This window comes from Rhamphochromis longiceps, linkage group LG3, assembly GCF_057381845.1.
Source record: "Rhamphochromis longiceps isolate RC_006_pf linkage group LG3, R_longiceps_female_GT1.1, whole genome shotgun sequence".
In the NCBI taxonomy this organism is placed as follows: Eukaryota; Metazoa; Chordata; class Actinopteri; order Cichliformes; family Cichlidae; genus Rhamphochromis; species Rhamphochromis longiceps.
Window position 1 is genome coordinate 61034793 of NC_140559.1, and position 27591 is coordinate 61062383.

Sequence of the window (27591 nt, forward strand, 5' to 3'; positions counted from 1 at the left end):
GGCTTGACTGTGCATCCAAACTTAGCACAGCAAGCTGGAAGAACTTCACAGCATGTCTTTGGTTCAAACTGTAGAAAAAGCCCGTCTGTGATTGTCCAGCTCAGCTGAAACAAACAACCCTACATTTCTTTATTTCTACTCGTAATGCTTTTCTATGCTAGACTGTCACTGACTGTAAACACTGCAGAACAGCCTGAAGGATCTGGATGGCTACAAATCTTTTTCTGTTATAGATAATATTTAGTATTTGTTGATGTAAACTGAACACACTGCAGTCACTGAATGAACACACAGCACTCAGCCAGAACACTTTAAATTAATTTAATCAGAATTATTTACAGAAAATGAGCCTTTCAACAAACCAATTAAAAGAAACACGTGAAATGTTTTCAGATTTCACCTTTTGTTTAGTACACATTTTGTGTGTATTCATTACAAAGCTGGCTATAATATGACACAAGCCCCTCAAACTACAATCCCCTACATAAATGAAAGCGTCTAACTGAAATGAACAATGGCAGAGGACGTCTCACAGACCAGAGTCAAGGATCCACACGGAGCTGGTGGCCTGATGCCGCTCCTCCTCCTTCTCCTCCTCCTCCTCCTCCTGGGTTCGCACGTACAAAGCAAAAAATGCCCTCAGAGATAAAACCAAACACTTTGAACCGATGGAGCAGAAATCCAAAATTTATACCAACAATTTCTGAACCAATATTACTTTCCTTTTTATAAAACTGTAAGGTTTTACACTACATAAAATATTTGTATTTTACAACAATAGAACTTTAGACAGTAAAATAGGTTTTGATTGAGGTAATTACATTACATCATGGTGCTTATACAAAGTAAAAAAAAAAAATAGATTCTCATTTGTTTTTCCCAAAATACAACCAAGAGCCCAACACACACACTTCTGTCTCTTTCTGCCTCCGTGGTCACCAAATACTTCGGGTCACGTTGCACCTCTCTTTGCACACAGCAATCAGCTTGCACTGCCTCGCTTTTCCAGAAAAGGTTCAACTTTGGAATTTGTCACACATGCAGGTAGTTTATTCTCTTTTATCCTGACAGTTGCTGTATGATCTCCCTTCTTACGTTAGAGCTACTTTTAGAAAAACAGTAAAACCACAAGACAAGTTCTCCAAGCTTATTACAGGAAACTGATGTGCGAACTCGCCGTGTCCTACAGCTGTCACACAATGTGCATTTACAGGCTGGACACTCTAAAGGTTTATCACCGATTCGCTCCAGGTGCTTTCAGTAACTCTGATTTTTTTGCCATATTTTGGACACGCTGGGGAAACAGAGTGGCTAAATAAAGCTGATGCAGGAAAGTGTTTTGCACTGACAAGCTAAAGGTTGGCTATGAAGTCAAAGCACAAAAGCAGCAGGGTTAGCTGAACACAAAGAGAGTCAGTGAGGTTTGCAGACTTTAGAATAAAACTGTGTGAGTCTTTGTTGGACTGATGATCAGCCTGTTTTGTAGTAAACTGGCATAAACATGTTGTTGTATAAAGCTCAGGTAGAATAAAACAGCATCAGCCCATTTACCTTTTACATGGCTGAAAGATTCCTTAAAATCAAACAAGGAAAACATTTTACACGCTGCAACATGAGCTGGTTAAGCATGAGGGGAAGTTAACTTGGTCAGTTGAGGAAGGGTTGGGGTTAACTAGCAGAGACCCTGTTTGCCTCTAAAAGCATCTCAAATAAGATACAGCGCAGCTAAAGTCTCTCTGTAGAGGTGAAGGTGATCCAAGGCAGAATCTGGACATGAATCGACGCGCGTTAAAAATTACGATCGTAATAGAAATCTGCAGAATGGGCTCAAACTCCAGTTTTGAAGACATCAGACAATCGACTTTAGAGCGTAAAGAAACAAAAAGGAGAACATGACCTGTGCAGGGTTTGTGGGTCTGTGTGACGTGGAAGAAAACAGAGTCAGTTTTTCCATGAATCCATAATTTCATCGATGATGGATGAGCACTGTAGTGAGAATCCTGATAACAGTAACATTTATATGTTTGTGATTGTTAAATGTAACTGTTTGTAGGAAAGAACTTATAGGACTATGCTGCTAAAGGTATCGTCGCGAGGCGTCATCTACTTCTGTTTCCTGCATCCCTCTCAAAGACTTCCACCAGTTTCCCCTCCCACAATGCAACACTGCCAGGCTGAGATCTGCATCCAGTGCTGAGTGAAGTGACTGGTTTCAAACCTCACAGCTGGCACTGCCAAAGTAACACAACGTGATTGACGTGTTACGATTTCCTGGCAACAAGAATGACAGCGCTCCAGAATCGATGCGTCACCGCGGTTGGATGATTGGAATAAAGTGGAGGAGTCACTGCGATTGTAACAAACTACCATTCATCACAGTTTGTGTTAACTGTGATAAAGACGTCATATCAAATAGTTAGAATCAGTTGGTGCGAATAAGAAAAACATTGCCAACATTCCCACACATCCGAGTTGGACGCTGACAGCACCTGAACATGCTGCTTGGACAGTTTTCATACGTATCCCAGGTAGAAATTTTAAACCTGCCTGAAACAACGAAAAACGATCATGATGAGCAAAGTAACCTTTTTTAATCATTCGATGTAATTGGAATGAGTTGATCTTTGTTGGAGAAAAGAAACCAAAACAAAAAATTACAAAGCGGTGAAACAGGCGTCCAAAGGCACAGGTGATCACTCACCCTGCTCTCGAGTTGGTGACCAGCATGTTAGCACGCTGAGACCACGATGGGCCAGGACTGTACTCTGTGTGTGTTTAGTGAAAACGTTTAAATACAGGAAGTGATCCGGATCAGAGGCCAGCACCACGTGACTTTCCTTTACTCTCTCGAGCACCTGAAATATATCCTGTATCATGCTAATTAATTCCAACCAAAGTCACTGGCTAGAACTGCATTTGCTTTCAGTGATGTAGCATATAGCAGTGGCAAACATACGTGGCTCCAGATTTCCTCCTTAGCTATTAAAAAACCCCAAATGCCCCAAAACGAGACGCAATATTTACATGTAGCTGGAAATTAAACCGCCGTCCACTTGAGAACTCTACGTCTGCTGCGCTTCGGATCACCGTACGCCTTCAGGATAGAGAACTCAGCAGCAGGAAGTGTAAAAAGTGTTGTTGTTTGTTGGTACAGGACACAAACAGCTGTGACGCAGGCAGGAGCCAGCTGACAGACAGCAGCTTTCTCTCTGTCAAATGCACATCAGTTTATTTCTGACGCTAAACCCGAATCGAACAAACAGGAAGTCTCCTGATTTTGCTCAACCGACCTTGACTCGTGACAGCTTAGTCTTTGGCTACGCCTGCAACCTGCAACCTGTCTTTACCTTGATTCATTTATTTTGCCCTGCATGCTGACCTCTGTAAACTGGGTGTGGCTGGAGCTCATTAAACTCTCCTAAGAAGACCTGAGGTAAAATTTCTTGTGTAATCACGACAGGATAAAACTGAACTTCAGCTCTGCTCATCTGCCTGAATGAACACAACGGTGTGTGTCCTGTGTGTGTGTGTGTGTGTGTGTTCGAGCCCTTGGACTGAAAGCTGCTCAGTGTGTTTAAGGCTTCACTGTCTGAAAAGTGTGTTTAGAAAAGTCTCGAGACAAGGCTGTACTGTGACATATTGCATAAATCACCATCACGTGGTATTAGAGTTAGACAACACTAGCGCCATCAAATCTAAAACCTATTCGCAATTTTCTGTTGTTCAACAGTTAGGGCTGCACAAAACTAATTAATTCCCTGCATGTGCAAGACACAAATCAAACTGAAGAAGGTGTAAGTGCAAGTTAGCAAGTATTTCTGATATCTGTGCATGCGCGAGTGCGTCACCAGCCCTCAGAGAGGAGTCTGTAGGTGTGTGTATTGCTGTGATGGGGTGGAGGTGGAGGAGGAGGTGGTGTTGGGGGTGGGGCTGTTAGCCAGATGAGAGGAAGTGGACGAGTCGGACAGCTGCAGCTGCTCCAGCTTCTTCAAGTATTCGTCTCTGAGGGCCAGCAGCTCCTTGTAGCGCTGCTCCACTGGACTCTGCTGCTGGAACACACACACAGACACACACACACAGACACACACATGCACGCACACGCACAAACGCACGCACACGCATGCAAAGTCACAGGTTGTACACGGGAAACTCCATATTGCAGCATTTGCTTTGAATATTGATTCTCAGAACAGGAGAGTTTCTATAAAGTCAGTTACAGAGTTACTATAATGAACCACATTTATAAAAGAATCATTCGTCAGGTCTTTCTGTCTGTAAATGTAAACGATGCCTTCTGATGATGCTGTAAACAGAAGTGGTCCTAGCACTGAACCCTGTGGAACTCCATAATTAACCTCAGTGTGTGAAGGAGACTGCGCTGAGGTCTAACACAGAGAGGAGTCCACCGTCAGAGGCCATAAGACAATCATTTGTAACTAAAGCTGTTTCTGTGCTGCGATCTCAGAGTTCTGAGGTTGAGATATCCAGATACCCATTATCTGGCAAGTGAATCCAGATAACAGATATACAGTATTTGGAGTCCTGTGCAGCCGGCCACATGTTTATCCAGGCAAGCTTACAGCATATTATAGGAAACACAAGAGCAGTCCTACCTGCTGTCGTATGCGTGGGTTCCAGCGGATGTAGTACGCTACCCAGAGCTCTAGGTGGCGCATGCTGGCAACAGGGTAGAGAACCCTGCCAGATTCTGGGGTGTAGAAGGGGTTTAAATACATATCCACCTTGCTGTTGACCAGAGACCACAGAGACACCGTCTTGGACCTCACCTCCTGCACCACAGAAGAGTTTCAGTGTCAAACACTTGCAGCTGAAGCACACGACATAAGTATGTGGACAGTGACACAGTTTTGATCATTTTGTCTGTGTAATTTTAACTTTCTTAGTGATTTTCTTTTGTAACACTGTATTTATTTTGTTGCATTGATTTCCATGCTTTGTAATACACTAACTTCCCAACTTTGAGTATAAATAAAGTATTTCTTATCACATTAACTGCAGACATTTTTATACATAGTTCCTTGATTTCAACTTAACCTTCCAGACAGACAGCAAAACCTCGAGCAGTTGCCAAATCCATGACCTGGACATGGACTACTACTAAAGGAAAAGGAAAGTTCTTGATTTTAAATGCAAACATGGTGATGGCTGGGAAGGTACGGCTGCCAGGAGAACCAAGTCACTGCTGTTAACGGCTGACATGGATGCTGACAGAAGCAACGATGGATTCAGCCAAATACTGAAAACCTGATTGGTGATGCTTCACCATGGAAACGGATAATGAGCCAAAGCATTCTTCAAAGGACACCCGAGAGTTTCACAAGGCAAAGAAATTCTGTATTTTACAACAGCCAAGTCAGTCACCTGACCCGAACACAACGAAACATGTGATTCAGCTGCTGAAGACAAAACTGACGGCAGCATCCAGTCAGCCTTAAAGTCTGAGAGGCAGTAAAAACTCTCATTGGGCCAAACTCTGTATTACGAGGACACAATTTTCGCATTTTTGCATGTATGTACATGTTATATGTGCAGGTGTTCTTACATGCTGGTCTCGTACGCTCTCGCAGTTGTACAGGAAGGTCCCGAAGCGACAGCTGTAGAGGTGATCCAGGATCGTCAGCAGGAGATGCTCGTTAAACTCGAAGGCCGTAGGGAACTAAGAGGTGAGAGTGACAATTCAAAGACTGAGTCAGTAATCTGAGACTGTGTCATCCTAACGTTAGTGAACATACAAACATTTAGCAGTGTTCCTGTCTTTTTGTTGGGATGTTTCCTTCTCTCTTTTGTCAAATGCATGAAGTCAAACAGCATTTTGAGTATTTTTGAGCCTAACCAGAGCAGCTCAGAGTGGGGGAGTGTGTGCCTGAACCAGCAGGCGGCTGGTTGGTCTGTGCAGCTGGACTGAGAAGAGTTCACAGTGTGCTGAAATAAAGTGAAATCCAGAGCGTAGCAGCCAAACAGCCGAGGAGGTGAACGTGGGGTTTCACAGTGCTGTTTACCACCTTTGTTGGTTTGATCTATACAGACAGTCCCACTGAGACGTGAGAGGCAGACAAACATTCAACTTACAACAGGAACGAGCTCTCAGTGACGATCGATGATGATTTTAGCTCAACGAAGCCAAAATTCATTTTGAATCTTCTTCTTCTGTAACGAGCTGTTATGTTGTTTGTTGCACTCTTTGTTTATTCTCATTCATATTTGAACTATACAACAATCTGTAATGAAATTCATCTGAAATATTTGTTTTGTCCAAACGTCTTCAAGAAATGCTGCCTCTGCTGCTGATGCAGACGAGCCTCCTGGGGCTCCGGTTTCAAACTAAGCATGAACAGAGTTAACTGACACGCTCTGTTCTCAAGTTATCGGCCCTTCACGAGGTGTCGGGTTCAGGGGTCTGCTCTATATTATTGGAAATATGGTGCCGCTAGCTTCATTGGGTGACAGCTCCAGCTCCAGTATGCAGACTGGGAGTTGGAAATGAGTGGCGTGCCCACGTGAGGAAGGGAATGCATGCCGGCCTAAATGGACGCATTAAAGTATTTGTGGGTCTTGTTCATTAGTGACAAAAGTAGATGAGTGATAGAAGTAGGGAGTGGTAGCTTAACAAAGTGTCTGCTGGGTCTGCAGTAATGGTAATACTCGATACCAGTCTGCAGTGGTGGAAAGAGAAGAGGTCCGTTTAGTGAATTTACTGTCCCGTTCTTGTCAGTGGCCACAGACGATGGGTAGGGGCTGAGATGAGAATGATGAATGAGGCAGATAAGAGTGCCTGAAATGCCCGTCGGAGGGCATCTGGGATCTCTCTCAGCGATATGTTTAGGAGCTCAGTCGGGCTCTGGGTAGAGCCAGGATTCTAAATAAAAAGGCAGAAGATTAGACCGACTCCTGGCTCCTCCTAACTGAGCTATTTTTGGCACGTCCAACTGGGAGGAGGCCCCAAGTTAAACCCCGGTCACACTTGATTATTGACTAGCTTGGAAGACCTGTTATGCCAAAAGAAGAGCTGGAAGAGGAAGCTGTGGCATCTCTGTTCAAGCCCTTCTGCTTTTCCATGAGTACCTACCTACTTTAGTCTATGTTGATTCAGGAGCCTGCTCCTGTGCACGTGTTGACAAACTCAGTGTTGCTACGACTGTCACAGGAAACCAGCCACGGAGGGTGTCAGGTCGAGGGGTTATCTACAAACTGCTAGCTGCTGTTTAACTACAAAGTGCAACATTGTTACGTTCCTACATTCACGCAGTGAGACGACTGAAGCGCTGCACGTACCTGTTTAGTCATCTGCCACACACAGTCGATGAACTGAACAAAGATGGGTGATCGGTCCTGATCGGCATGGTTTTTGTCACCATGTCCTATCCTCTGAACACACACACACACAGATCAGAAACGTTTCCTCCTGATCAGTCGTCTTAACTCATGCGATTGAATATATTTCAGAAACTAGATGGTGAAAAACTTACTGAGGCAAATTTGTGGCCGAAGCTGATCCATTCCTTTTCAATCAAAACCTAAAAAAGACACAGATGAAAAAAATCACAACTTTTAAATATCAAACAGACATCGTGATGAAATTAAAGCCCGCTGTGCTCCTCATATCCTCTGTGAATGTCTAAGCTCATGTTCACGAGGGTGAAACGACTGACCTGGAATCCTCTGAGAGTGCGATAGTGGCTGTCCAGCATCAGCATAGCCAGAGAGGTGAGCTGTGCAGTTCGGTCCCAGCCGTCACTACAGTGAACTACTACTGAGTTCCCACTGGACACTTTGTCTGCAACTTGGATGGCACCTGACAACACCAGCTGAGTACATGGATTGGCACAATGCAATAAAAATACATTATTATAACAAGGTAATGTAACTGGACTGAGCGCAGTTATCAAATGCATGTAGAAACCTCTCACCTTGACATGTTCCAACCAGTGTGTAGACTCTAGGCTGGACAGCCAGTGGGATTCCTCCACGTTGGGGTAGACGATATCTTTGAGTTTCTTCTGGGATTCCCTCATGACGTGGATATTCTGGATGTCCAAGAAGATGAGCTCTGCATTTTGGTACTCATCACCCTCGTAGCCTCCTCCGGTGGCCTGAGGAGGAGGCACAAACAGTGGGCATGCATCTCTACACAGATGTGTATAATAGTATCAGTGGAATTAACTGGGTAAGAGACTTTTGTTAATGTTTGGGACTAATGATGACAGAGCTCTAACTCTTTTAGGGATCATCCTCCAACATAATAAATATTTATTATCCCAATAACCTGTCGCTGGTTATATTAGACTCATTAGCATTGTGTCGCAGCAGGTTCAGGTAGACAAAGGTTAAGAGAGAGTGTGATGGAAGTATCCACAAAAATGGCGTTTTATAGAGCATTTGGTTGTTTTTTAAATGTTTTATTGTTGTTTCATTTTGGCTGAGTGTTTTTTTTTGCCCCACTATATCACAGATCACCCAGCATCATACATACAGTGGCTAATCCCTCTTCTAATACCTGAGCAGGTGGGACTCACAGATATGAGCAGAGCAGAGCAGAGCTGGTGTGCCATAACAGCATAAAAGTGAGCGTGTCAGCAGTGCAGTGTAGGCCTTCGCTACAACCTCCCCTGTGCAGATCCAGCTGCAGGTTCAAGAGTATTTGAGAGTTTGCTGACTGAATGGCTTACTGGTGTTGGGGCCCTTGGACCTAGGACGCTGGGAGGCAGACACACCCAGGACCAGAAGGCTGGACTAGAGGTGAGGTGGTGGTGTGGGGTCCTCCTCCCTGCAGCTCTGCACTGGCCCAGGTCTCCTGGGTCTTTCTGTCCACCTGTGGCAGTCTGTTGTTGCAGACCTCTGTTTAATCTTGTAACTGATGTTTGTTTTGTGAGTCTTTTGTTACAGATGCAGCAGATGGAGATTTCTCCACTTTTATCCCCCCAGCCCACCTTTCTCTATTCCTCTACCACTGCTCCACCTTCACAGCGTCTGCTCCAGCATCCACAATAACGGGAATAATAACAGAGTCTACAGTGCTCAAAGCAAGTATCTTTGGCACAACAAAGCATCCGCCCATCATCACCATCAGACCCTGATTCTGTTGCTAAAACTGTCAGAAAGAACAAGTTAGAAAATCCTACATGTGACTGTGATGACTCAACGAGGAAAACCTGAGTGTCGGCGCCTGCAGCCAGGCTAACGACACCATTAGTAGTTGTCTGTTTTATGTTGTGGTTTGAATCTTATTTGTACTGTGTCACTTTTTAAATATATCACCTTACTGCCATAGACAACCAGTCAAACTGTATGACACACATCTAATGGTTCCTCTTTATTTTCACGAGTGTTTACACTGTAGATTCTCACTGAAGGCATCAGAACTATGAATGAACACATGAAATTATGTAGTAAACAACTCAGATCATGTTTGATATTTCAGATTCTTCCAAACAGCCTTTGCTTTGAGTCCTGCTTTGCTCACTCTTGGCGTTCTCTCCATGAGCTTCATGAGGTCGTCTCCTGAAACGGTTTCCAACAGTCTTGAAGGAGTTCCCAGAGATGCTGAGCACTTGTTGGTCCTTTGCCTTCACTCTGAGCTCCATCTCATCCCAAACCATCCACACTGGGTTTAGGTCAGGTGACTGTGGAGGCCAGGACCCATCAGACCAAAGCACAGATGTCCTCTGGTCTAATGTCCACTCCTTGTGTTTCTCAGCAGCTGTTTGACCATAAAGGCCTGATTCACACAGTCTCCTCTGAACATGTAGAGATGTGTCTGCTACTGGAGCTCTGTGTGGCATCTATCTGGGCTCTGATCTGAGCTGCTGTTAACTTGTGATTTCTGAGGCTGGTGACTCGGATGAATGTAGAGGGGACTCCTGCTCTTCCTTTCCTGGGGCGTCCTCATGTGAGACAGTTTCATCGTGGTCTTGATGGTTTTTGTGACAGCACTTGGGGACACATTCAAAGTTTTAGCAGTTTTACAGCCTGACTGACCTTCAGTTCTTAAAGTAATGATGGGCTGTTGTTTCTCTCAGCTGATTGGTTCTTGCCATAATATGAATTATAATAGTTCTCTAATATGGCTGTCAGCTGTGCACCAACCTGACTGCTGCACAACACACCTGATGGTCCCAACCTCATTAAGAAGGCAAGAAATTCAGCAAATGAGCCCTGACAGGCTCACCTGTGAGGGGAAACACGTCAGGTGACGACAGCATGAAGCTCACTGAGAGAAGGCCGAGGGTTTGCAGCGCTGCCAACAAAGCAAAGGCTGGAACCTAAATTATAAGACATATTTATCACTTTTGTCTTTACTACATAATCCCATATATCTTGCTCCATATAGGTGATGTCTTCAGTTTGTATCTACAATGTAGAAAGTAGTAAAAAATAAAGAAAAACCATTAAATGAGAAGGTGTGTCCAAACCTTTGACTGGCAGTGTATATATGGTGTATACAGGTGAAGTGCTATGAATAGTTTTTGGATGTACCGTCTTAAATTTGATTAAATTAGTAGTTCACAGATAAATGTTGCAAATGATGCCCGTGGATTGTGCTGTTTCCTTTTTCTTCTGACCTTGTTGGCAACTGCGTTGACATTGGGACGAGCGTCGTATATGGTGAGCTTGGTGGTATCATTTGCCTCCCTAATCAGCTCCAGGTAGCGTTCATCGTCCTTGTTCCTTTTACCAGACATGCCAACGAGAGGCTGACTGCAGCGGACGATCACTGCTTGGTTCTCTCTGTGGATCCATGACAGGACCTAAGACAGAACAACAGTAACAAGGATTTACACAACACTTTATGATACAGCGTCAATGTTAAGAACATCTGTCTGTGAAGGTTCTCAGTCATCCAGGTCATTGAAGTCTAAGGAGCTTGGGAAGAAAAGCATCTGGACTGTCTGCCATCTATAATCCAGTTCTGAGACGCCTTAACGTCCACTCACATCCTGGGCCCTTTGACCTCAATAAGTCACATGATAGGGTGGGGCCAGGTTTCACGATGGGTTCACCTGAAACCTTGGCTGATTGTGACCTACACCTTGGCTCGTTTGATTAGGCAGAGGATCAATAGGGGGTCCATGACCCTCTTGGGGACACACCCACAGGGCTTAAAATCTGGGACTCTCCACCATTTGACCCTAGAACTGAAGAAGCTTCTCAGATGAAACGTCTTCAAGAAACTTCAAGAAATCCAGAAGCTTTTCTCCTCAAACATCTGAATATCCACAAACTATGTCAACAAGTCAAACCCATTATGTTCAGTCTGAAACAATCCCTTTGTTTTTTCAAGCTCTAGTTGTGTTTAGAATCTGCAGCATGTCACAAAATACCCGTCTGGACTTCCACTGCACATCTGGATGTTTTTAGCCTGCAAGCTTCCAGTACAAAAACAAACAAACAGGTCATTTCTGTATTGCTGTCTTGGGTTCTGCTTCCTGCATCAAACTGTAACTGAACCAAATCTGGAGCTAATGTGTGGAAACCAGGGGAAACCTTTAAATGTTATTGGATGGTCAGTCAATGGAAGTTCTCAAACAGGTCAGTAATGACAACCAAGAAAATGCAGAAATCACAGTACAGCGGTCCCTCGTTTATCGCCGGAGTTACGTTCTAAAAACAACCCGCGATAGGTGAAATCTGCAAAGTAGTGAACTTTATTTTTTACAATTATTATAAATGTTTTAGGCTGTAAAACCCCATTTTACACACTTTATAGACTTTTCTCAGACAGGCATGAACATTTGTTTAAACACTCTCAAAGTTCAAACCTTGGTAGAAACATAAGTCCAGTATTAAAGAATGAAACTAAAGATCAAACCCTGTTTTCAGGTCCAGAACAAGTGAATAGAGCAGCTGCCAGAGAACTCAACATTAATGAATCATTAATGAATCACTGGTACGGAAGCAGAGGAAGCAAGACGAATGAGTTGAGTAAAGTTTGACTGTTTTGTTTCGCTTAATGCGCCTTACAATCCGGGAAATACAGTAAGCATGTCCAGAAGTCCAACTTTCTGTGTGATGGTTAGCATCGTTCTCTGCCTTCTGGATGCTACATGATGGTCTACAGCCAATCAGGATGCAGAACACAGTACGCAGTAAAAAAAAAAAAAGTATGCAAAACTGCCCCAAAAAAATCTGCAAAAAGTGAACCGTGTTATAGCCAGGGCCCACTGAATATAGTCAGGCCCATCAGCTAACACGCATCACTTAAGCAATGCTGTGGTGGGTATCTATAGCTGCCAGTGTAATCTGGCCACCAGTGATTACTGATAATGTGATTGCTAACAAGAGTAGCAGGATGAATTCTGGGATGTACACAGCTATACTTTCTGCTCAGATTGAGCCAAATGCTGCAAAAATGATAGGAAAGTACTTCACGGTGCAAATTTATAATGAGTAAAAGCAGACTGCTAAAGCCAGAGAAGTGGGTTATTCTTCAGTGACATGATACGCCCCTTAATCTCAACCCAGTAGAGCAGCAGCTGGAGGAGGCTACAGTAACAGCCAAGCTGGAAACACAGCATCAGGGTCTGCAAAGTATTTTCATTCAAGTATTAAACAACAATAGTGATGTGCAGAGCTTTGGTAATAGACGGGGTGACAGATGAGGCGGGAGGTTCCACACACTGTGATATTTACAGACCACAGTGTGACTTGTAGTGGGAGCAGGGAGGTGTGACAGTGAAGCTGCAAGAAAAAGAGCTAGTGAAGGTCGACAAGTTTAAATACCAGAGGTCAACCATCAATGAACTGTGCAGGCAAATTCAATTTACTGTATATAGCACCAACTACAGCAGCTGTTGTTGGGATTTTCTTGCACCTCAAGGTCAAAAAAGCTTTTAGCATGCAGTCAGAGTGAAGTGAAAGATGGCAGCGTAACTGAAAGTGAAGATTTAAGATGGTAGTGAGACCTGCTGTGACATAAAAGAGAAAAAAGACAGGAGGACAAGCTGGAGTTACAGATGCCTTTGGAGTGACCACAATGGACAGGATTAGGAATGAGTATATTAGAAGGACAGCTCAGGTTGAGGTTCGGTGGTCTGGAAACAAAGTTCAAGAGGGAAGATTAAGAAGCTTCAGACACTGCAGAAAAGAAGTAAAACAGAAGGACCACAAAAAAGGAGGACGTGGACAGGACAGACTGTGAAAGAGAGCCAGAGATTAGGAATAACTAATAATTAAATGCAGAGTGAGGGAAAAAGAAACACTGCATGCATCATGGGAGTCCCCGGCAGCCTACACCTACTGCAGCATAACTAAGGGAGGATTCAGGGTCACCTGGTCCAGCCCTAACTATATGCTTTAGCAAAAAGGAAAGTTTGAAGCCTAATCTTAAAAGTAGAGATAGTGTCTGTCTCCTGATTCCAAACTGGAAGCTGGTTCCACAGAAGAGGGGCCTGAAAACTGAAGGCTCTGCCTCCCATTCTACTTTTAAATACTCTAGGAACAACAAGTAGGCCTGCAGAGCGAGAGCGAAGTGCTCTAATAGGGTGATATGGTACTACAAGGTCATTAAGATAAGATGGGGCCTGATTATTTAAGACCTTGTATGTGAGGAGCAGGATTTTGAATTCTGGATTTAACAGGAAGCCAATGAAGGGAAGCCAAAACAGGAGAAACACACATGAATACATGTCTTCTGCCTGCTTCATTATTACTGAATGTCAGATAGCAGCCCTGTCACGGTGAAGAACCAAGTCCAGTTTGACTCCTAACACTAGCTTTGGTAATTTTACACACCAACTGACAATGCAAATGTTTTTAAAATGCAAACTTAAACTAATCAGCTCATCCTGTTCAGAAACACAGTACAAGTGTGTAACAGTATCTACAGCACCATGAGGAAGTACAGCACGGTATGCGTTCAAAGATCTGGTCTAACTCAAAAAGTCTTTCCTATACTTGACAGCTTAGTCTTGCCCTCACCGGTATTCGTCCTCTTGACCGGAAGGCAGCCACTTTTCGGAGGTCCTCCTCTTTACTCTTGTAGGGTACGGCCAGCACAGTGGGGTAGGTGTCACACAGATCATAGCTCTTATTGATGAATGATATACGCCACTTGTTGTTGGGTAAACCCTGGAAGAGATAATGATCATTACTGACTCATTTCTTTGAAACTCAAACTCAGCTCTGACTGTTCAGAAGCATCAGACCTCACAGGTCATCAGGTTTTTAACATCAAGGCTTCTGAGGGTGCGTTCGCTTACTGTGGTTCAATAAAAACAGATTATCAGCCCTTATAGAAAACACTGCCATTCCTATTGTCCTGAGCATTTGTCCTGGGACCCCGATACTGCGCACGTTGTCTTTCTTACCTGCCGTCTGAACTCCTCTACAGGTTTGTAGATGGTCCAGCCAGTCTCAGCATACTTCTCTTGACTCAAATACGCAAAAAGAGGCTGGACAGAAGCAAAAGAGAGAAACGTGTCAGACGTTACTGTATACAGCGGTCTTATAGAAACAGCAGCACATCCATTAGAACAGCCATTGTAACAGTAAAGCACACGAGCAGGGAGCGTTTTTCAATATTAAGCCCCATCGATGTTATAATACTCTTGGTTTGGACAGCAGGCAGTTAGCAGAACGAATGAAGGGGCTTTATTGGTCTAGTTTTTACCAGAAACATGAAAGGTCAGTTCAAAGTTGAATGAAAATTCTGCTTTCTTTTTCACGTTCAAGCTTTAATATCCGTGAAAATAAATATTACAGGCTTGTATAAAAGCTATCAGACGCCTAACAAACTGTGGTTTCCAACGGCCTCCAAATCAGCTCAGACCTAAAGCCGTCATCACTGTAAGTGTTTGTGCCAAAGAAGAACCTGCTGTAGTTTTACTAGATGATGCAATTTGAAAATAGAGCCTCAGAAATGCTGGAACAACATTTTTAAAAACAGCACCAAATCACAACAACAGTCACCTCAAGGTGCTTTATACTGTAAGGTAGACCAACAATCATATGACCCCCTATGAGCAAGACTTTGGTGACAGTGGGAAGGAAAAACTCCCTTTTAACAGGAAGAAACCTCCGACAGGCTCAGGGAGGGGCGGGGCCATCTGCTATGATTGGTTGGGGTGAGCAGAAGCCATATGCTCTATTTAAACCCCATAATGTTTATTAGGCTCTGTCAAAATAAGGTGTTCTTCTTTTTCCACACACCAAGTAAAGCAGCAGCAGACGTTAGAAGGTTTCTTACCAGACCGTGTGACAGAGGAAAGGCGTATCTGAAGAGAACCTCAAAAATATCTCTTCTGCTGTGGCCTTCCTGCTTCAGGGCAAACCTCAAATTCCTCATGTCCTGGTGACAGAACAGATCAAACACTTCACGATCAACACACAACATGTAAGACCTGCAAAACAGACACAACTAAAAGAAAGTGTTGCTGTGACACTTTAAGCTACCAGCACATGTATGCGATGGCAGAGATGACACTTTGTGTTCTTTTTAAATAAAAATCCAGTAACTGTAAAAAAGCAAATGACTTCTGAACATTAAACACACACCTTGCAAGTAATATCCAGGCCGTAGGAGTTTTCTCCTCTGCTTGACGCCCCACCCATCTTCTCCACTCGACTGATGGCACCCAATGGAACGTCCAGCGTCACCGTCACATCCTGCAACACAAAGTATGACAAATATAGTCATGTGACCTCAGCAACAGGAAGCTGTTCTGTTACGCGAGGTCCAGCGTGTATTAAAAACAATGCACGACACACACACAGCTCTTATTTAAGAGCATGCAGTGGAATAAACTTTATGCCAAACTTTAGGACCCTCCCAGCTCGTCCCTGTGACCTGACAGGCAGAGAAACACTGGCACCCACTCAAACTGATGAACATTTTAGGATCCTGAAAACAAGCTCCAGGTACGAGCCTTTAGCAGAGGTAAAAAAATGCTCCGCCTCAGGTATGACCACGGAAATGCAAATGTAACGATCCCACTTGTCCCGTACACGTCACCCACTCGGCTGATTTATTGTATCAAGTACTTTGATCTTATTCATGCCTCGCAGTTTTTCCCAGTCTTACCATAAAAGACAAAACGACAGCAGAAACGTTAATGAAAATTTGAGTGATCGTGTCACCAAACATGATACCTGCCCTGACGGCCTGCTCTGCTAAATTAATGGTGAATAATGCATGCTGTGCCAACAGCTCATTTATTATAAATGACTTGTTCTGTAAAACTGGACTTTATAATAATCTGAGATGTGACGGCGTGAGCAGGAAGTCATACATCGTTTAACGGTGTCGTAGGAATTGTTCAGTTTTCTGTCCACCACAGAACGGTTCCTGGTACTAATGCTGTGAGTTTCATATGATCTCTGTAAGCGTAAAGACTTTATCTTCTCCAAGGATAAAGTAGTTTTTCACAGTGTTGATTACTAACATTCATGCTGATGATTAGCAGACAGTGTTGCTGCCTCACCACCTCCCCCTGCCACACTCTCACCCATCTACTCTAAGGACACTCTCAGATCATGGGCCAGTCTTCACACTGATCTTCAACATTGGCTCCAGCGTGACGCTAAACTGGCTCAGCAGGAGAAACTCACAATGATAACTGGAAAATAAACACATTTACTGTAAACACACAATTACAAAATTAGCAACGGATACTCGTGTTATAAATATAGACTCAATAACAACACACAATAATGCCTATATTTACCTGGTAACATGTCACACATTCAAATTCACCATGTAAAACTAGCAAAACGACTCACAGCGTCCACAAAAAGCATCCACACTGGTCCCAAAATCAAAACTCGTATCACGGATCACGGTTTAAGTCACGGATCAATTTTCAGATCAGCAAAAAATGAAAAAAGACAATAAAAATTTAATTTGCCATTTTTTTTATTTAAGTATTTTTGCCCATTAAATAACATTCAACTCAAGACTCATTCCAAGCATTTATATAAAAACAAATTAAGGTGCGACGTCGGGCGTATCTCACGTAGCTCACGCTGTGATGTAACGAGCGGTCGCGGTCACATGGCTTCCCGTTGCCCTGGAGGTCCGCCCTCCTGTAGTCAGGGCTACAGAAGCGCCCGGGACAGCTCAGCCATAACTTTAGACTTTGCTGCTCATACATGCTTGGACGATATTGTCACTGAAGTGTGCGCGCGCCAGGATATCCAATCGTGGCCTCACGTCTGCATCTTTAGCCCGGTCAGACTGGGCAGCAAAGGCTGCTTAAACGCCGCAGATATCAGCGGTTGTTGTGCAGCCTTCATCTTAGCTCCTGTCACATCAGGGTGACGTCATGAGCCGCCCGGCGTGTTGCCAGGCTCATGAGGCTTCCTCGTGCCGCACCGTCGACAGACTGTGGCGCTTTTATCCAGCCTTTATATTTTGAACGTTTTACATTTTAATAAGACAAACACAGAAGTGATGGGTTTGGTGGCATTTCTGAGTATGATGTTGGTTCCCTATCACAGTATGTCATCACAGTTAAAACGGATGCAGACGTTAAACTTGAAAGCAACGTCACAGCTGCTGCTTTTTTTTCCATTTAAGGCGGTCCGCCAAAATAAAGCCTTTTATCAAGGCAGCTTTTTCAGGTAGTAACCCACAGCTTTGTTGCATCCAGGCTGGATTACAGTCACACACTTTATGATGGAGTTAGTGGCACGTCTGCAGGTAGTTTCCAAAAGCTGCAGCGCATCTTTTAACTGGAACAAAAAAGTCTGAGCTCATCAGCCCATTTTCATTTCACTCCACCTTTGATCCTTTTTAAACTTCTTTTATGTGTTTTTAAACCTCCTGCTGGCCCGTGACCGTGCTTCGCTGTAGCTGCTCCAAAGCTGCCTCTTCTCTTTTTGTCTTTATGCTCTTTGTATATGTGCAGCACTTTGTGAACCCTGGTTTTTTTAAGGTGCTTATAAATAAAGGTGGTAAATGCTAAACTTAGTCTGTAACAGCTGAACAAAGCAAAAGTGCAATAACAAGAAAACTCAGAAAAAACTCAGCGATGCTTCACAGCGATGGTGTTAGATACGGTGTCTAATCTCATCGAGTTGTCACACACACACACACACACACACACACACACACACACACACACACACACTTACAGCATCTGAGCTCTTGAAGTAAAGTCTGAAGTTGGTGATCAACACTTTGCCTTTCACGGCTCCACTGAACGGACAGATGTAGATTATGTCTTTATCTGGAAAGACAGGAGAAGAGTCAGAATATGAGAAACTTGTGGAGCAAACAGTCTTATTCATCAGCTGCACAGGACTCACCAGTAATCCTTTCCTCTCCAGGCAGCAGGGACACGTCAGATAACAATTCCATCTTCAGAGACTCTTTGCGGGTCTGCAAACACCAATATCAACATACATGACTGGTTTGAACCTGCAACGATGTCAAATCGGCCAAAAGCAATGTTTAAAATAACAAAAGATTTTTAGCTTTTATTGCAATTTAGCCCCGCCCTCATTTATTAACATTCAGTCAGTCACCTGATGAGTTTGTAAGTCTGCTCATTGTTTATATACAAACACTGTTTGACAATATTGTGAAACGTTTTCGATTGTTTCAGATTTTTCACAGATTTTCTCGCCATGTTTGCACCATCACTCTACTTTCTGCAGTACAGCACTGTTCAGCTGATGCTGACGAGGCTTTGGTACCACAGTGTGTCCAGCACTGCTTACTGCAGACAGAGGGGGCTGGAGCTGTAGGAGCAGCAGCTTCTGCACTGCTGCAGAGCAGCTTTAAACTGTTAGCCCATGTTGTCCCTGAGAAAGACCTTTTGTATCAGTCTGTTTGTGTAAACTTACCTTTTTCTAACCTTTGTACCATCTTAAACTGTTCATGTGACTCGACTGACTTCAATTGTACCAAATAACTGGAATAATTGTTCTAAAACTTTTCAGCGGTAGTTACAGTTAAATGTGTTATTCATCTAACTGGCAGTTAGTTATCACAGTAATAGAAGATCAGAAAAAAAGACAACAGGAACAGAGATTTGGCTTCTTCTGTGTCACACTGAACTCTACATCTTTTAAGAAGCGCCTTTGACACAATCAAATGCACAACACAGACACACAAACGCATACTTACAGGGGGCGTGTGTGACTCTAAGATGTTGTACACTGAAACAGGTGAAGCCATTGCTGAGGGAGGGAGTTTCCACAGGCTGAGGAAGAGAGACAGGACTGTGAGGGCTCTCTGTTCATGATGCCAAAAATGAGATGCTAGCAACCTTGATCGCAGCTCCAGGACCTGAACAGGACTTTCACAAATACTGCTCCTGCAGTAAAATTGATATATCCTAATAACTGTTCAATAAAATGAAATGTTGTTTTTCTAACACCAATTTACAACAACGATCGTCTCAAGACTTGTAATTGGACGGTAAAGACTCGACTTGGTGACAGTGGAAAGGACGAACGCTCCAAACACAAAGACATCTGCAGCAGAGGGTCAGCAGTCTGCCACGACCGGGCAGCAGGTGAAGTGAAGGACAAACCAAACACTGAAGGGCTGAGATGGTTCAACACAGATTCTTTGCTTTCACACAAGGCTCTGTGGCGCCACTGTTACCATGGAAACGCCAACGCGAGCGACTAGAAACAGACCGTCCAAGAAGACAGAGCACCTGTCTTTTATTTGGCTTTGAATCTACTTGAGATTATTTCTATATTTTTGCATTTATAAAAAAAATAAAATGTTTGATGAAACAAACGTTGCAATTTCTAAAATAGAAGCCAATCCCAGTTTGTTTTTAAACACCAGCCTTTACTTTGAGTATTTATTATTGCTCATTAATAAGGAAAATTTAAATAACTCATTAAAACAGTCGATAGCTGCAGCTCTACTTAGCATAATCCAAAATCTTAGCCTAACTGTATGAGGAGAGCATTCTAGATTACAGTGAACCTATTGGGTAAACACTGACTACTAAAATGTTAATGTTCAGGTGATATCCTGTATAATATGTTGTTTAAGAGACAGGCCTGTAGCTTAGGATGGAGAGCAGGTCACCTATGAACTGGAAGGTTGGTGGTTCAACCCCTATCTGCTCCATTTCCTCGGGCGAGTTTCTAACCCCCAGGTGCTCTCGGATGCATCCATCAGAGTAGGAATGTGTGAACGTTAGATGGAAAGATAGAGAGCACAGAAAACATGGTTGTGTAAAGCGCTTTGAGTGCTCAGAGTAAGAAAGCACCATATAAGAACCAGTCCATGTACCATTTACAAAGCAGTGAGCTAATGTGCATTAGCTGTATTGCTGGGTCTTGTCACTCAGCAGCACTTCCTGTTATCAGGTCACTCACTGATGCAATCTAAATGTTAGAAAAAACATTTTGTTAAACTCTTTGCACTGCAGAGCTACGTCACTTACCTCCAACAAACAATCAGCCTGCGTCAAAAACATGTTTCCACAAAGGCAGGAAGACATGACGCCAGAAAGCACAGTAAAAATGTCAGATTTAAGCAGCTGATTAAAGTAACTGAGCCTCTCTACCAACATTTCTCTCAGTGCCGTGTTCAGTCGCATTGGACTGGTAGCTACACAAGTTGCACATTTCTGGGACGCCAAACAAAAGCGTGAGCAAAGATACCATCTATCCACTGCACTGCATGACAACACACAAGGGAAGATTTTATTATTTTACTTGAAATGTAACAATAGTATGAAATTAATTAAACACAAGTAAAATACTTGTAATTACATAAGTATAAATTACTTATAGGCTGGTTCACAGGTTTGAAGTCTGTCAGTTTCCCAAATCAGAACTAGAATCATATAAATGCATCACATGCAGCATTTAAAATGTGAGCATTATTTATCACCTCTGTTAAAGAAATCTATTTCAAGTTTCCCCTAAAGTAAAACTTCAGTTGTTAAATGAGTCAAATCCGACTGATCGTCTGCAAACACAGAAACAAAGAAAGTCAACTCTAAAGTCGCTGCTTCTACATCCTCCTCTGACACTGTGGACCACCGGGTCCTTCTACCTCAGCTCTACATGAAACTGGATTAGAGGCACAGTTCTGACCTGGTTTGAATCAGACCTGACAAACACAAGTTGTTTTGTACAGGTGGGAGCATCGCTCACTTGTGGAGTACCTCAAGGGTCCATTCTGGGCCCACTTCTCTTTTCATTGTACGTGTTGCCTCTAATTTCTATCTTTAGAAAAGATCGGCTTTCTTTGCCGTGACATCCAGGTGTTTATGCCCATTCAGCTGAAATTGTCTTAGTGACTTTAAGTCCTGGATGAGGATAAATTTCCTACATTTTAATGAAAGAAGGACCGATTTCATACGCTTTGGTAAATATGACTCTTGTGAGTCTTTTGGCTCCTTACAGTCATGTTGCTGTAAAAAAATCTGGGCATGACTTTTAACAGGTTTCTTAAAATGGACCAACAAATAACAGTCATCACGACAGTTTGTTTTTATCAACTCAGAGTCACTGAAGAAGTAAAGCTTGACCTCTTACAGAAGGAACTGAAAATAAAGTTCTTCATGCTTCTAGCACTTGCCGCCTGGGCTACTTTAACTTTGGTGTTGAACAGTTATCTTTATCTTTAGTCCAGAATGTGGCAGCTCGCCTCTTAACAGGCGTTAGAAAGCATGCACACATCACCGCGGTCTGAGGTCATCTAACCAGATGCTCTTAAGTAATCCTGAAACCAGATTAAAACAGAGAGGTGATCGAGCTCCTGCATCTACAGCACCAGAGCTACAGAATCAATACCACGCCACAGCTGCACAGCTCAGACACTGCACACATGTAAATCTTTATTAAAACACTTATTCTCTCGCTGTGACATCATCATAGACGGTTGCATTTTGTCCAAAAATAAATTTTTAAATTGTTTTTTTCTACTTTTTTATGTTAATGTTAAGTATTGTGTTACATTTTTCTGAAATTTTTTGTGCAGACTTTTTAGAACTACATCATTTCAGTGTACAGCAACTTTGTTGTTTTAAATGTGCTACATATATAAATTTGACCTCGAGTACATCAAAACCACCTTTTTGCTGTCAGGCGTCATCGAATGGTTTCAAGCGGCAGACCTGCAAGACTCAAGGATGCTGCATCCAAGGATGCAACAACGTGCATTAATGGAGGTGGAAACAGTGACATCGCACCGCTGTGAGGCTTAGTTTAACACCCAGACTGATAATATGCAGTATAGCCATTAAAACTATGTGCAAGACTTATGATATAAATAACGATTACAGCAAACTAGCATAAGATATAAATAACTGGTGTCGTCTAGTTGAGGAGCTCAGGTCTTAGCATGATTACGACCTCACAGACTGTTTCCTCTTGTACGCGCTGCCTCCTCTGGCTCTTTCCTTTATCTTGAGTCTGACATATGTGTTTTATGTGTTTGAGTCACATACAAATGATGTAATGGCACCTTAACAGCAGGTATAAATACAACTGACTGTGAGTCTGCATCTGCAGGCAAAGAGACTGATGCAGTGGGCATACTGGGACCATAAGTGTCTCTTTTGTCCCAGCTCCCTGCCCTCAACCCTCACTGGTTGCAGACTGGTCCTGCTGGAGGTTCCTTCCTGTGCTCACAGGGGGTCATTTAATTGTTGGAATTGTCTCTATTATTGTCTTTACTCTACAATATAAAGTGCCTTGAGCACATTGTTGTTGTGATTTGGCGCCAGATAATTACAACTGAACTGAATTAAACTGAGTGGCGAACAGTCTTAATTTGATAACGAGCGTGTGTCGTGAGCAGGGTTATTATCCTTACTACAACTGAAACTAAAGAAAAAACTCAAACTAGATACAATCATGCCCGAAAGACTAAAACTAGCACTGAGACTTCTTTCTTTTCTTTTTTTAGATAAAAACTGAACTGAAAATCGACTCAGGAAACCAACTGAGACCAAATTCAACTCAAAACCAAAAGTCAAAATGAAAAATGTAATAACACTGATTGTGAATCAAGATAGTAAAGAAACTCTCCCTTCTTAATCCTGCGACTTCAAAAATCAATCATGTGAATAAGTTTCAACAAATGCGTTCAAAGAAAACAACAAGACTTGAAGTTAAAATCTTAAACCCCACTATTAGAGACATGCCACCTTCTCTGTTACACTGAGTCACTGACAGCTGTGTTACAGAGACAGAATGTAACTAAACTCTACTGAAAATCATCACATTACATCTGACATATGACATGAGAAAACACAACAAATGAAGAACGTCTTCAACTAACACTTCAGAGCAGAGTGTCACAAAGATTGAGTTTGCTTCTTGGTATAAAATACTGAATTACGTGTCGTCTCTATCTCCTGTAAGGGGGATTGAGATGACATCATCTGTGTGTCCAGGGTTGTTTGTTTGTTTTGTAAAACTATCAGTTTGGGGCACTTTAGCACAGACAGAGACTTGTCCTCAGGACTCAGTGTCGCTGTTTTATTTGACGAAATGAAATCGTGCCGCGGACTCGAGTCTCAGCACTACTGAGCTATTCTTCCTCTCTGTGTGTTTGTGGATGCTCTTCCTCCTTTCTGCGGTGTGCAGCCTCACAGCGTGATGATGCCACCACCAAGCCCAGCTTTGCCTGGTATTAACGAGCAGTGAGCAGGCCCAGCTCATCAAAACAATGAACAGTTTCCCTCTTGCTCTCAGACTGTGAAATGGAGTTTGATGAACGGGCTAAACAAGGTCCTTCACTGTGCACTGCCTAAGTGCAGCAACAATACAGGAATGTCTGTGATCTCTGCCACGGCGCTCCTGGACATACCAGAACCTTTAGGACTTTTTCAGGACGTTTCACAGACGCAGCAACTGAAAAGTCATGTTTCACTTACACTTAATCTTCACTAAATAAACCACAAAGTGTTCAAACCATTCTAAACCAGGTTTTAAAGCAAAACAGCAAGTGGACTCGAAAACATTCTGACTCAAATGTACATGAAACCAGCAGCAGTGAATGCTTCCTCATTTTGTGAAACGCCAGGACAGCAGGGTGGAGTAACAAGTAAAAACCTATGAAAAAATATAGTGTGTCATCAGTAGGTTTGAGAAAATGAGAATAGCTGCTGTGGTACGATATGTTTCAAGTGTTTTATAGCAATACATGTGAAATACTCTGCATAGGACTGAAAGTGTTAACACTACTCATTCATTTCATATTAGGTTAGTCCGTCTTTGATTCGACGGCCCCTGATTTAAGTCGGTATTTTGGGTGTGAATCTTCCCAGTCACACACTAAACAGCACCATATTTAAGGTGTTAATGATTCTAATATTAAGACAATGAACAATATTTAAAGTTGTAACCACAAACACAATCCCTTTAGTTCCTAAATCACTGTGTACTGAGAGTTTTTGCAGTGTAATAATAAACTCTGCAGCGTCGTTTAGGATCAACACCTGTGTAATTGAAACACTTGTAAAGGAGACATTAAACACTAAATGCAGAGGCTAATTGACACAATGGAGCCCTGCTCTCACAGCCTGATGCAGGTATAGCACTGTTTGTTAGCTGGATTTAACAAATAACAGCTTAAAGTCTGTTTTAGAAACATGTGGAGCTCCGTCTTCACTGGGATGATTTGTTATAACCACATATATGCTGTTCACGTTCACTCTGTGTCTCTTTAGCAGTGATTCGCTCGTCGTTGTTCGGCTGGCTGCACTGACAGGAGGAAATCCACCTGTTGGCTGTTTGGTTGAATAAATGAGAACAGAGAGGAGCCTGTTTGACTCAGGTGACAGGTGGATGACCGCTGCATCCGGCCTATCATGGAAAAACCCGAGTGTCAGACTGCAGCTTGTGGGTCTGGTGACTCAGACAGCATCTTCTCCTCCACACTGTCCTCATTTATAAACCTGAACATTACAGCTAACAGCGTGTCAGTGCAGCTAGCCAAACAACGAGGAACCCCTGGTCAAGAGACAGAGAGTAAAAGTGGACAGTGTAGCCTTGGTTTTAACATAAAACTCGTTGTTGCTGCCCGGGGAAGAACAAAAGCTCTCCTTGAACTGATTTTTAGTTTCAGGCTTCTTAAATCCCCTGAGCTATTGGGTCTATTACAAGTTAGCTAACATAAGCTAATGTAAGTCTAGGTCTAAGTGCACGCTCAGTCACCAAGGTAAGTAAATCTGTTCATCTGGACGTTAGCACTGGGAGAAATGTTTGATCAGTGGTTGTGACAATTTGCATATTCAATGAACAGCCCATTGTTCCTTCAGTGGGCTGGTTTCAGTCATTGTGCAAATGTCCTGTTTATAAGGTTGGAAACCTGCAGTCAGCTGAGACTGAAGAAGGACGAGTGACGAAACGTTTCTCCCGCTGAAAACATCCAGATGAACAGATGCCACCTTTTGGTCTGCTGATGGAAACCAACCAACCGGTGACTTAAGGGTCCGCACTGACAGAAGATGGCGCTAAATATGCTTTTAAAACTTGAAGCACTTACTTCTTAAATCCAGCTACACTGATGGTTATATCTGTGTCAGTTTTTGAGAGCAGAGCTCAAGGGTGTAAACTTATGCATTTAGTGTTTCATATCCCTTTAAAGAACAAAAGAAATGACACTTTATAAAACAAAACATGACGATATTGTTGTTTTTAAGATTTTAATAACCTAAACGACTCGCTGATGTGGGCAGTGATCCCTCTAAACAGAGGCCGGCGCAGTAGGTCGAGCCCACAGCCATAACAGCAAAGTTTCTATGTCTAAATATGGCTGCTCGTTTAGATCTACAGCCATGTTTCTCCTCCAATGATTTCTGTGCACAAAGCTGTTAATTCCACGCGTGACGTGCCTGAACGTGGTCAACACTGAAGCTGCTTCTGACTTTTAAGAAACTCGGCAACTAGAATAGAATAGCCTTTATTGTCATTGTACAGAGTACAACGAAATTGGAGTGCCACTCGGCAACTAATGATGATTAACATAACCAACAGAAACATTTTACTTAGTAAAAGCAGTCTGCATCTGCAAGTGTTTTGTTTTATGTGGGAGCAGGGCGACATGAAGCAGCATTGTCGCGTAATAACGGGTTAATAAACCTGCTTTCACTCCTGCCTTGGTCAGCTGCTGTGAAACAGAACAACACACAAGGAGCCGCTTTCGGTGCCCGAAACCAGCTCAAATATTCCCAGCGCAGGCAAAGTGTGGCTTCCAGTCTTTTTACAATTCAGCGTCAAAGCTGGGAAGCGTCCATGGAAAAATCTGAGCACAGCAGGAAGCGGAGTGAGAAACAGACAAAGCTACGCCGAAACGCCTTAAATGAACTTTTTTAACTCAGCCATTCCAACAGACACAGATGTGCACCAGGAAATAGAGCAGGCCTACACGGGAAGACAGCTCGTTCCCCCCGAGATTCACGCGTTCCTGATTAACAGAGCGCGGAAACCTGCGACAACGCCCTCCGAATAACACTTCATATATACTCAGGTGACCTCGTTCCGGCCAGATGTCTCAACTTACCCGCAAATTGCGATTCTCCCGTGGCTGAAAGTCGGCCTGTTTCCCTCAAGCTACAACAGGAACTCACTCTAGGTCACGTGCCGGCCTGTCATGGCACGGATTGGCTGGTTGTCAAAGGCTCGCAAAGTCTCGAGGGAAATGTAGTTTTCGGACGGCTTGGCCTACACGCCTCATTCGGAGCAGGTGTGCCTGTTTTTTATGTTGACATGTACATACATGTTTTATACTAACGTAGATATGGTTCCTCCAGCTGAAATCAGTTAGTTTTAAACGTTATAAGCTAAATATTGTGCTGATGTCTAATTCTTTGCTTTGTTTTCTTGGACTCTACTAGATTAGCTCTATTTCACATTATCGCTTATTTATTTTACCAATTTTTCCGGTATGAATCAGCCATTTCAGCTCCCATCTCCTCCCTTTAATAGAGACATAGTGGTTCTTAACGTTGAGCAATTGTCCCTGAGTTAAATAAGCTGTTAAGAAAATGGTTCAGTTCTTGTAAATTATCACAGTGTATATACAATTAATTAGATGTGTTAATTCATTTTGGCAATAGTACGCACGTGATTAGCAGTCTCCTTGTATATGCCAGTTTAGTAAAACATGTATTAATTACTCCTGTCTCAGAGAAGCCACACACCGGACTTGGATCCTGCAAGGTGAGTACTAGTCATGAGCAGCAACGGTCACATTGCTGCTTCAGTCGGGCTGGGCACGCCTCCAACCTGCTTCTCCAGCTTAGCCAGCCAATCCTGTATATGCAGAAAAAGAAACGACAGGATTCCCCGTTTACTTTCAAAAACTCAAACACTCCACAGTCCATGGTAACTGCCACACGGGATCTTATCTTAAGCTTTTTAACCATAAATCATCCCTGAAATTTTAGCTATGACTTAAAAAGAGCTAAAAGTTCTATTGACTATAATTAAAGTTAAAGAAAAGTTACTTTTATTTACTGGGATTTAAGAAAATGTGAGGCAAACTTGCACACTATGAGTGAATATAAATGATGGAAAACCATCTTGGTCCTGGGTTTTTGGCCCAGTTTTTGAGGTTATTGTGGTTTTGTGGTTCAGTCTTTTGGAATTCAGGTCTCAGTGTGTGTTGTTTCCTGTTTTATTTTGATAGTCTCCTCTCTCCTG

At 42.9% G+C, this 27591-nt stretch overlaps 1 protein-coding gene across 5 annotated transcripts; it reads right to left on the minus strand.

Moving 5' to 3' along the window:
* Positions 1 to 305: 305 nt before the first annotated feature.
* Positions 306 to 27147, minus strand: mtm1 (myotubularin 1). Of its 5 annotated transcripts, none has more exons than XM_085400559.1 (16): positions 27013 to 27147; positions 19085 to 19160; positions 18262 to 18334; positions 18088 to 18182; positions 15511 to 15621; positions 15203 to 15304; positions 14325 to 14408; positions 13936 to 14085; positions 10581 to 10766; positions 7929 to 8111; positions 7671 to 7826; positions 7488 to 7535; positions 7294 to 7386; positions 5564 to 5677; positions 4614 to 4790; positions 306 to 4049 (listed from the first exon to the last, which is right to left on the minus strand). In XM_085400559.1, exons 2-16 carry the CDS (start codon positions 19133 to 19135, stop codon positions 3855 to 3857), a joined length of 1818 nt encoding a protein of 605 aa, XP_085256685.1. In that variant the 5' UTR covers positions 19136 to 19160; positions 27013 to 27147; the 3' UTR covers positions 306 to 3854. The 5 variants fall into 5 exon arrangements, with proteins under 5 accessions (XP_085256685.1, XP_085256687.1, XP_085256684.1 ...); XM_085400561.1 differs by lacking the exon at positions 27013 to 27147 and adding an exon at positions 26450 to 26902 and having other exon boundaries at positions 306 to 4046; XM_085400558.1 differs by lacking the exon at positions 27013 to 27147 and adding an exon at positions 26450 to 26892.
* Between the last annotated feature and the right edge of the window lie 444 nt (positions 27148 to 27591).